General features: G+C 38.5%; 1 protein-coding gene across 1 annotated transcript; it reads right to left on the reverse strand.

Annotated features, from left to right (window-relative positions):
* Window positions 1-692: 692 nt before the first annotated feature.
* Window positions 693-10,872, reverse strand: LOC309841328 (olfactory receptor 8B8-like; the record flags this gene model as incomplete). The annotated part of the gene is given in 3 exon segments (XM_082684204.1): window positions 693-1,310; window positions 1,312-1,646; window positions 10,791-10,872. Coding segments are annotated over 3 exon segments (1,035 nt in total).
* Window positions 10,873-12,030: the final 1,158 nt, after the last annotated feature.

Raw genomic sequence — 12,030 nt, forward strand, 5'->3', positions numbered from 1 at the left:
TCCACCCACCAAGTCAGTGGACACCATACTTGCCTCTCTGAAATCTAACATACTTTCCAATTACACACTATAAAATTCATCAAACACTGATCTTGTCATTTTGCCAAGACCAACTCAACAAAATTTTTCACCTCCTACTCTCTTGCAAAATGTGATATATTAAAATTATCCTGTGAAAAGTGCATGAAATTACTGTGAATATATTCATAACTTAAATGTGCTAGGTCAACCAACATGCGAAATGAAATCTTCCAAGAAAGAACTGAGGAAAAAAAACATGGCATAGGGGAAAACAAACTGGATTGGGATTCAAGCAAGGTTTTCAGTCCCAGCTCTGGCACCAGGTAGTTTTATGTTCCTGGGCAACATATGAGTGTTTCTGACTCTGCAAAGTGTGATGTTTTATATAAAGGCACTGAATCAAATGATTCCTAAGCCCCATTCAATGTTGAATACTCTAAAATTATACCAATTATTTTTCATAAAATACAGAAAAAAGAATTAGGGGATTTGTGTAGGGGAGAATCAGTCCATTTGGTAAAGAAAGTTAAAATTTCCTCTGGCATATAGTTTAGAAAGAAAGTACTGGAGCTTGGATTCCTCGTTTTAAAAAAAAAGTCAGAATAATAATAAGTAATAATAATAAAAACACTACAATATTGAGATCTTTTATCTCAATTTCTAATATTTTTTCAAGAGAAAGTTAATCTGCCCAAGGTATTCCTCAGGGAAAATTTGACATCCTTATTCCTCAGACTATAGATTAATGGGTTGAACATTGGCACAACAATGGTGTAGAACAAGGAAGACAATTTCCCCTGGTCAAGGGGCAAAATAGAAGGTGGTTTGAGGTACATAAAGGCTCCGGATCCAAAGAAGAGAGAAACAGCAATTATGTGAGAACTGCAAGTACTGAAGGCTTTAGACCTGCCTTCAATGGAGCTAATATGGAAAATGCTGGAAATAATGAAACCATAAGAGGTAAAAATGGCAACAACGGGCACCCCAGTGCCAATGGTCACAACAATAAAGACCACCAGCAAATTTATATACGAGCTATTGCAGGAGAGCTCAAGGAAGGGAAGGATGTCACACATATAGTGATTGACAAGGTTGTCAGCACAGAAGGTCAAAAATAATATATTTCCTGTATGGGCCACAGCCCCAAACACCCCCATCCCATAAACACCCAACAAAAGGAGGAAACACACCTGAGGAGACATGGTGACTGTGTACAGCAGTGGTTTACAGATGGCGACATAACGGTCATATGCCATCGCCGACAAGATGTAGGATTCAGAAAAGACAAAGAAGCAGAAAAAAAAAAAACTGAGTCATACACCCTGCATAGGAAATGGTATTTCTCTTTGAGACAAAACCCATGAGCATTTTAGGGGTGAGAGTAGTGGAATAACTAAAATCTATGAAGGACAAGTTGAGGAGGAAAAAGTACATGGGAATATGAAGGTGAGAATTCAGCCCAATCAGGGTTATCAGGCCCAGGTTCCCCACCACCGTGACCACATAGAAACCTAGAAACAGGAAGAAGAGGGGCATCTGGAGTTCTGGCTCATCTGTTAAGCCTGCAAGGACAAACTCTGTCACAGTGGAGGCGTTATCTGCAGCCCATTGTCCTCTAGGAGGGTCTGTAAGGGAAAAAGAAACAAGTCACTGAGGCAGAGACAGGGCTACACACCACAGAAGTGCAGGGAGTGACATAAAGAAGACGAGGATAGGAACGTTTGCTGAGTACCAGCTATGAGATAGGCGCTGTTCTAAATGCTGTGTGGCATTGTGAGTATCCCCATTTCACAGATGACGACCCTGGACCCAAGTGACTTGCACCACTCCTGGTGCAGCTAAGTTACAGTAGAAGGTGAACTTGGTCTGGGTCCTGGGGTTTGAGCTTTTACCCCCTCTGCTCCAGGACAGACCAGGTCAGCCGGGCACTCACCTCCTTCTGCTTCCTGTCACAGGGCTGTTCTCCACTGGCTCTCACCCGTCTCTTTCTTGGACATCCAAATGGCCCCAGTGAACAGAAAGTGACAACTCAGAGCTCAGACCCTCTGCTTCTGCTTCTCTACTTTGAGGATCAAAACCTCTGGTTGTTTTGCTGAGCTGAACTTGATCTGTTTGTGGCTTTGGCCCAAGTCTCTTATCCAAATTCTAGGCATGACACAGCATCCTTTCCTAATGCCCATGGATAACAGGAGACTAAGGAGTTTTATTCTGGGTTAGAGATCTCAGGGACATAGTTACAGAGACTCCCTTGGGATCACTGCTTCAGAGACCGCCCCTCTAAGGAAGAAGAAATGTTTGTTTACACCCTTGATAATACTCGATGTGATTTTTAATGACCCATGGAACATTTTTCATTGTGATTACATCTTTTTAAGCTATTAATTATAGCAGGCACCATGGGAAAAACAGTAATTACTACTTTGTATTGATACCTTACCATGTATCAAACACTGTATTCATCCAGGATGCTCAATGAAGGAACCAAAGCAATGCACAAAAAATAATACCTTGTTTATTCCTCACAACAGTCTTATATATTAGACCTATAAATATTCACTTTAAAAATGAGGAGTACACACAGCTTGTAGGTTCCAGAATCTTGAGTCAAACTCTGATCTACCCAACTCCAAACTTCATAGGGCCCAGGGACCCTGCTGAGCTTCTTAAACAAACACAAGGTATTTAATGTATGTTACTAACAATGCCTAATATTGGCTGCAGACACCACCTCTACCTACTAAAACTACTGCACACATTGTCAAAATAGTTCTCAGGAAATGATTTCATTCATACAGAGACTAATAAACTTTTACATGGCAACTTGCACTCGATGCCTCTTACAAGGGGCCCTTAATATTAAGGAAGACAGATTTCATACCCAAAAAATAAGTCTTGATTTGGGGGAATTTAAGCTTCAGTGTGCCAGTAGATTAAATAGGTTTTTGGTCCTGGATTAAGGACAAAAGTCCTCTTACAGAAGTTATGAAGTCAAAACACAAAGGCAGAAATCCATCTTCCTCCAGAAAAGTTCTGCTAAAACCACTGCACACACACTGTGTGTTTGTGTGTGCACACTCATCCGTGAGGACTTGCCCACCCTCAGCTAAGACTCACCAATGATAGTGCCTTGTCTTTTGACTTATACTTAGAATTAACATGTCCCAGAGTAACTCCAGTAATCCTAATCCTTGTTCTCAATCCCACTGCAAAAATGCTATAAACAGAGAAAAATGGTTCATTAAAATGAATGAAATTAAGCTCTCCTTGAGAACCAAGTACGGAGAAGTCGAGGGTTCTCTGAAAGCTCTAAGGGGATTTTGTTACCTCAGAGACAGTTGCCATGCCAACCTCATTTCCAAATGTATCTCCAACAGGGCTTCTCTAAAATCCTGTTACCTGATGACTTGTTCCCTCACGGCAGAGAACAAAAGAGCTGTTTTGCCCTTTCCATTTGTATAGTACTCTTGCCTTTCCAAAACTGGAATCTCTGAAATGGCTTTCTTCTTATTAGTTTCAAACTTAAACTATATATTATAAATACAACATTACAGGGCATATGAAGATTTACATATACTCAAATGCCTTTGCATGTATGTCTCATGCATGTGCGTTGGCTCTCAGACTTCTAGTAGACCATCAAAGTTGCACAAGTATGGTCCCAAATCAGTCCCCACATGTCATAGGATTCCCAGCTTCAATAAGAAGCACAAACCTGGCCAGAGAGAAGAGATGACACCCGACCTACCTCCATGTGAAATAGCTTCCTTAGCTCCTGAGAAAATAGATAAAATTCAATTCATCTTTCAGTAATCATCTGTATCTGCATAGTGGCTACTGTTAATTTTTTTTTCAATGCTCCAGGATTTTTTTTAATTTTTACTTTTTATTTATTTTTTTTTTTTTAATTCAATTTAGTTAGCACATATTGTTAGTTTCACGGCTAGAATTTAGTGATTCATCAGTTGCATATAACATCTAGTGCCTTCCTTAATGCTCATCACCCAATTACCCCATTGTTAAACTGATTTTAACAAATGTATTTGGCAATGTAATATGTGAGGTTCAGGGATACAAAAAACAAACGAACTAACTAAACTTAAAAAAAAGTAAAAACATGGTTCCTTGCCAGAAAGAAGTTTACAGTCTGAGGCATCATGGATATAGGCTCTTCTTCCTATCCCTGTCCCTTCATATCTCAGATTTCCCAGGGTTCAGCTCTCAATTTTCCACACTATCTCCACTTCCTTTAATTCTTTTTTTTCTTTTTTTAATTTTAATTCAATTAGCCAAGATACATCGTACATCACTAGTTTTTTATGTAGTAGTAAATGATTCATTAGTTGCTTCCTTAAATTTTTGATGAGCTCTTTCCTTTCATTGCTTCCACAATCCCTCCATGTAAATGGCTTTCAAATTTGTGTCTTTATTTCTTCATTCTCTATTAAGTTCCTTCCATGTGTACCCAATAGGATTTTTTTTTTTTTTCAGGATATTTCAGGAAACTGTCCTGTGGTCATCTCTGAACTCACCAAGTATATAAACACATGTTCCTTTCTCCAAAAGTAGATGTTCTCTCAACCTCTCCATTATTTATTTGAGTGTAACCAATGATGAAGAAGTGAGAGTAGAATTCATAAAGTTATTCTGAGCCTAGTTTTCCTAGGGCAGTCCCTCCAGAAATTATAAATAGCTTTCCCTTTCACTCTGAAATATATCCTAGTTGAGTGAGAAGTATTCAAAGCATAAGCTCCAGAATCTGGTGGACCACAGCATAAATCCTAGTTCTGTGTTTTAGTAGCTGTGTGATCTTTCAAAATTTAACTTTTCTGTAAGTTTCTAATTTTTAATTTTAAAATGGGGAAAAGAACCACCACTCAAAGTGTTACTTTAATGAGTAAATGATGTTCCTTCCGGCACAAAGAAGATACAAGAAGCAGTTATTAAAATGATGTATTTTGGGCGCCTGGGTGGTTCAGTGGGTTAAAGCCTCTGCCTTCAGCTCAGGTCACGATCTGGCTCAGGTCATGATCCTGGGGTCCTGGGATCGAGCCCCACCTGGGGCTCTCTGCTCAACAGGGAGCTTGCTTCCTCCACTCTCTCTGCCTGCCCCTCTGCCTACTTGTGTTCTCTGTCTGTCAAATAAATAAATAAAATATTTTTTAAAAAATAAATATTTTTATGTATATTATTCCTAAATTTATTAAATAAATAATACTTATTATTTATTATAGTAGTAGTAGTAATAACTGTATCCTTGGCTGAAAGCAGTTTCAGAATGGGCTAGAACAGAAAGAAACCAAGGGCAGGGAAATTAATTGAAAGCCTTACACGAGCATAGGGCACCTCACTGGCTCAGTTGGAAGAGCATGTGACTGAATCTTGGGGTTGTGCATTCAAGTCCCACATTGGTTGTAGAGACTACACAAAAATAAATAAAACTTAAAAAAAAAAAACTTTACACAAGCAGTATAAACAAAAATAAATAAATAAACAGTGCCATATATTATGATATTATGATGAAATACCAAACAGGATTTCTTATTTATATGGCTTGAGAAGGAACAATAGAAAAGTGGCACAAATAAAATTTGGTGAATTTTCCAAGCTCAGCCTGTGACAGAAATCGAAAATAAGGAGGTGGAAGGATAAAGAACGGGGTTTTAGACAAGATTATCAACTGCTGATGGGATTTCCAAACAATGGTCAGAAAGAAGTAGAAACTGGAGAATCCAAGACTTAGTACAGGGGATTAAGATACGAATTGCAGCATCACCTGAACAGAGAAGATCACAGAAAAAAATAGGAAAATGGCTTCAAGGAGTTGTGTATAAACACAGAATAGTTAGAGGGGCGCCTGGGTGGCTCAGTTGTTAAGTGTCTGCCTTTGCCTCAAGTCATGATCGATCCCCGGGTCATGGGATCCAGCCCTACATTGGGCTCCCTGCTCGACAGGAAGCCTGTGTTTTCCTCTCACATTCCCCCTGCTTGTGTTCCCTCTCTCACTGTCTCTCTTTCTGTCAAATAAATAAATAAATAATCTTTAAAAATAGCAAAGTAAAATAAAAAAATAAACCCTAACTATAGTCCTTCTTTCCTGGGTGAACCTAAGTAACTTAACCCAATTAATACTTAGTGTCCCACTTTAAAACACAGGAAGAAATAAAGAAATAAAATAAAATAAAATAAAAACAGGATAATTCCAAACTGGCAGAAATTTATGAGGAATTATACTCCCATGAATATTCATTTAGTAAATATTAGTTGAGTTTACAAAATGTCAGAAAGGTCAAGGTAGAGAAAAAAAAGGATTTTTAATTTTATTTATTTATTTGACAGAACGAGAGAGCACAAGCAGGGGGAGCAACAGAGGAAGAGGAAGAAGCAGTCTTCCCGCTGAGCTCAATTCCAGGACCCCAGGATCATGACCTGAGCTGAAGCCAGAGGCTTAACTGACTGAGCCACCCAGGCACCCAAGGTAGAGATTTTAAGAGTAAGGGATAAATAATGTTGATATAGGAAAGAACATTAGGGTTCAAAGCCAATGGCCAAGAAAGAATTCTTGAGACATCTTTGGTGCAAAAAGGTGATTTTATTAAAGCTTGGCAAAAGGACCTGTGGGCAGAAAAAGCGGCAGTGGGGTTCGTGAGGAGTAACTTATTTTATGTTTTCAGGTTAGGAGGGTCGTTAGAAATAGCATTAAGTCTCTAAGGAATTTTGGAAGCAAGATTTCCAGGACCTTGTTGGGGGATAGCTATTGTCGGGAAATGGTCATTTATTACCATCTAATAAAACCTTAGTCATGAGACCTTTCAGGTGTATATTGGTGGGCCATATGTTTGGAGGATGACTGCCAAAACGTATCTTGGGGAGTTTAGAGGTAAAAGAAGTTTCCAAGAGAATTTTTATATGACAGGATCCTGGGGGGATGTCAAGCTAGGATTGCCTTTTGCCCTTAGCAAAGTATTAATATTGAGGCAGTTGAGTCCCTAGAGGAATGTCACTCTGCCTGTTTCAAGGACTTGCCAGTGGGCTGTAGGCAGTATGGAAATTTAATAATTTTCCTTCTGCCTTAGTTTCCCACATCAATGTTACCAAGGATGCAAGGGGGAAAAAAGAACTGAAAAACAATCTTGAACTAAGGCACTGTCTTGCAAGTCTATTCACTATTCTTCCATGTTACTCTTACTGTGCTTTGTCTAATACAGCCTTATACTATTCATTATTTCAAGATTATAGTCTAGAAACCCCAACTAGATTAAAAGCTTCTTCAAGGAAAATCCTTGGTCCTATAGCTTTTGGGTACACTAACACACTGAGTTCCAATCAGAGTGATGAAAACATTATAGATGCTCTTCAAAAACTTACTGAATGTAATGGGCTTGCATGGATATAGTGCCATGAAAAGCCACATGGCAAACCCATAATTCCCAGGATAGTTTTTTACTGTCTGAAATAATTCGTCAGTGGTTCCAATAAGCAGACTTTTGATCCCTACCCAAAATAAAGTAATATAAACCACACATAATTAGGTTTACTAAAACGAAGCTTGAAACCTTCAATATGTTGATAATGCTGTCTACACAACAATGCCAGAAGATCTCTGCCTGTCAAGGTCAAGGTGTTTGTAAAACAAACTTCCGCCTTTCTTAAAGGTGCTGGCAAAGGAAAGTTTACTACGTGGCAGAAGTTACTGCAAAGACTACACAGAAAGTTACTAAGCAACTTAAAATTCTCCAAAACCAAGTTCTTCCCCCCTGCCAGGGCGTTAAATTCAGGAAATGTTGTGCTAATTAGTAAAGTTGTATTAATTAATATACAAATACTGTAAAGTCTATCATTTACAAGAACTGTAAAGGGTACAAAAGAAATCAGTGTGCTAGGAAGTACAATAAAGGCAGAATGAATCGGGACAAATCCAAAATGACCTTCAAGTGTGGTTTCACGGAAAGGAGAAATGTAATTTGATGGGTAGAAACAGAGAGATTGTTCTAAGCTAACAGAGACTTGTTAATCTGCTAATAATTATTAAATTAAGTGTCTTACGTGTACAAAGAAATCAAGCAATGTAAAGAAAGTAAAATGCATGGACTCCTCTCTAATCTTACTTGCAGCCTTAAAGATCCTGCAGTTTCTTCTTTTTTTTTAAACTTTTTTTTTTTTCTTTTGTCAGAGAGAGTGAGCACAGGCAGACAGAGTGGCAGGCAGAGGCAGAAGCAGGCTTCCTGCTGAGCAAGGAGCCCGATGTGGGACTCCATCCCAGGATGCTAGGATCATGACCTGAGCCGAAGGCAGCCGCTTAACCAACTGAGCCACCCAGGTGTCCCAAGATCCTGCAGTTTCTAAAAGATCTCTGGAAAGGAAAGCCACATACCTTCTCAGTAATATGTTCCCATGTTTTACAAAGCTTTCTCTCAGGAGTTTCATTTTGGTAGCTTAATTCAAGAGGCAGTGTGGTGTCCTGCAAGAACCATAGACTTTGAAGACTGAAGATATGGCTCGGGTCATACATTCTTGGACAAGGCACTGAACTGCCTTTACCTGGGAATTTCTCCTCTATCAAAGGGATAGATGAAACCAAATGCTGTTAAATTCAGTGAATACTTTCCAGTACTATTTTACCTAACACAGTGACAGCTGACTTCCCGAAATATTCCTTTTCCTTTCCAAAATGGAAAAACAGTATTTTCCTTCGTATGCAGGGAAAAATCCAGTTGCTCCCTATTGTGTGTCTTTCTCCTCTGAGCGTCCTTTACTCCTCACACAGAACATTTCATTCTGACACTTCTGGTCACCCAATGTGTGGGAGTTTTCCCCCACAACAATGAGCAAGTCTCCATGACACCAGCTGGGTGTCCTACAATTTAACTCAGTTCTGACATTGCTTGGATGACACTTAATCCCACAAGTTAGAGGCTCAGTCCCACAAGAGTGCCTTCAACACACACACACACACACACACACACACACACTCACTCTCTCTCTCTTTACTCTCTCTCTCTTCAGACACTAGTCCCAAGACCAGGTTATCACCTGTGCTTCTAGCAACTGGCTGATCCAAAGACCCTCTCCTTTGGGTTTGCTTAATTTGCCAGAGAAGCTCACAGAACTCAGAGAAACATTGACTTATGTTTATGAGTTTATTAAAGGATACAGATGAGCATCCAGATGGAAGAGATGCAGGACCAGGTGTATGGGAAGGCCCCCAGAGCTTCTATGTCCTGTTCAGTCATGCTACTCTTTTACCACCTTATGTTCATCAACCCAGAAGCTCTCTGAACCCTGTACTCTGGGGACTTTATGGAGGTTCCATCATGTCAATATGTTTGATCATTGGCTCCATTTTCAGCCCTTTTCTTGAGATAAAGGGGGCAGGGCTGAAAATTCTGAGCTTCTAATCATGGTTTAGTCTTTCTGATGACAAGCTCCCATCCAGGAGCTATTCAGGAGCCCACCAGAGCCACCTCATGAGGACAAAGGACACTCCTATCACCAAGGAGTTCAGGAGCTCTATGCCAGGAACCTTAGAGAAATACATATAATCTGCAGAGAACAATATATATTTGTTATATTATATCACACTTTCCTTTTGAAACACATTACCTATCTTCTGGCCACTTCTCCATTTCCTTCAAGAGCTAGATACTGATATTCCCCAGGGTTCCATCCTTAGTCTTCTAATCTTGGCATTCTATTTGTGCTCTCTAAGAGACCCTGTCCACTCCCATGCCTGAAGAAATTACCCTCTGCTAATGACTTCCAAACTTGTATTTCTATTCACATCTGAACACTGAATAGACCCCTAAAATTCAACATATTAAAAAATTATATCAGTACCTTTCCTCAAGAATTTTCTCTTCCTATATTCCCTGTCTTAATAAATGATGCTTTTTGGGCTCTTGGGCACCCAGGCAAAAAGACCAAATTAACTCATAAGAGAAAAAGAAATCATACTGTTGTTACATGTCACCTTTCAGATATTCTAAAAAATTAAATGTGAACCAAGGATGGTTTTATACATAGCCAATCTGACTTCAAATATAAAAGCTGTAGATACACTGCTATTAACTGATAAAAACCTAGTAGGGGAGCTTGTTGCTTGAGCTTTTCCTAAGGAAAAGAGTAGACAACAAGCTCTAGATTACCAAAATATTGAACAGGCATTGGTAACATTTAATATTTATCTACTTGTAAATCTAAGAGTAGTGGTTGCCAAGGGCTGCAGGATGAGGGAAATGGGGAAATATTGGTCAAAGAGTTCATTATCAGATGAGTAAGTTCTGGAGATCTAATGTACAGCATGGTGATTGTAGTTAATTGTACCCTTGAAATCTGCTAGGAGAGTAGATCTTAACTGTTCCCACCACTAAAAAAAAAATGGTCACTACGTGAGGTGATGAATGGATATGTCAATCAGCTTGATTGTGATGATATTTCACAATATAAACATATATCAAGTCATAATGTACACCTAAAAAATTGTACAACATAAATATATATAATTGTCAATCATAGTTCAATAAATCTCTATAAATAAAATATAATAATCAAAATAAGCAAGGCTAATTATTTTTTAAAAATGAAGCTCTTCTGTTTGAATGTAAAGGAAACAGTTAACTAAAACAGGTTTCTTTTTTTAGTAAATTCAGTGTATTTGGTTTTGGAGAAATTTCTGTTCAAGGCAGAAAGATGTAAAATAAAATCTTTTATGATAAGATTTTAAATATAGTTCATTATACACAATGACAAAAAAACTAATGATGAATACTGACCACGTTGATGGTGACAGATGCCAAAAGTGATGAGGTTGGAGAAGGTGACGGTAATATTGATGGTAATCATTGACGTGGGCATGGGAACGATGATAATGCTGATGAAGCTAAAAATGTTCCAGGGCTGGCAGTAGGCAGCAAGCTTCCCAGGCTACAGGGTAACTCCCTCAACGGAAGAAAAATTAAAACACAAGGGAGATGTCATTCATAGTACAAAGTCTACACCCAAAGACTAATTGCCTTCAGAGAGGACCAAGTCTCTGCAGCGGTTATATCCCAGGAGAGGTTCTGCCTGTACATAAAGACAACCAACACTCCCAATCTCAGTGACCCAGTTTTATGACTATGTTGACCCCTTTCACTGGAAATAGATTAAATCTGGTGCCTTTCTGCTTCTGGTATTTCTTAATTGCTAAAAACGAACTACCACCAAAGACTTCCAGGTAGCAGGTTGCAGTTTTCCTCAAACCAGGTATCCAGTTATAGTTTTAAAGCAATTATGTAAGGTGAGAACAAAATATCTTCCATGAATTTTCATTTCTAATGCAGACCTTTTATATATACTATTTCCAATCATATATTCCCCTCCCCAAGTGCTTTTCCCCACTTGAAAAGGAAATATAGTTGTTTGTGTGATTCTGAGTGTTGTCATGTAGCAAGTCTGAGCTTCTGGTGACCTGATAAAATTACTGGTAAGATTTTTAGCAACAAGAAATGTGTGGATCATGGATAAGTTAGCTAGAAGATAAGAGGAACAAACTTAGATTTCTGTTGCCCACAATTTTCTATATGATAGGAAAGGTGCTCCTATCAAGAGGCAAGAATAAACACTGCTTCATAAGAGTATTCTGTTTTATATCTAACTTTGATTCCTGGTATTGATATATTTGAACTGGATTTTCCATTTCTTATCATTTTAGAAAACCCGGATTTGATGGATGAGGACATGTAAGATAGCTTGTAAATCTGTTATCACTAAATAGAAGAAATTTATCTCTTTTTTAAAAATTAAAACAAAGTTCAAAATTCTTGCTATTATTAATGACTAAGAAGTTAAATATCTCACTGTCAGTAATTTAAGGTGTAAAGTTTATGATAATGCAGACTTCCTTGTTTCCAATACAACAATAAGCACAACAGTATTATTGCTGTTGCTGATCAAGTGAGCCAATGTCTTTTAATGTTATATAAGAAAGCAGGTTATGGGTGCCTGGGTGGCTCAGTAGATTAACTGGCTGCC

The sequence above is a fragment of the Mustela nivalis genome (genome assembly GCF_964662115.1).
Source record: "Mustela nivalis genome assembly, chromosome: 9".
NCBI lineage: Eukaryota > Metazoa > Chordata > Mammalia > Carnivora > Mustelidae > Mustela > Mustela nivalis.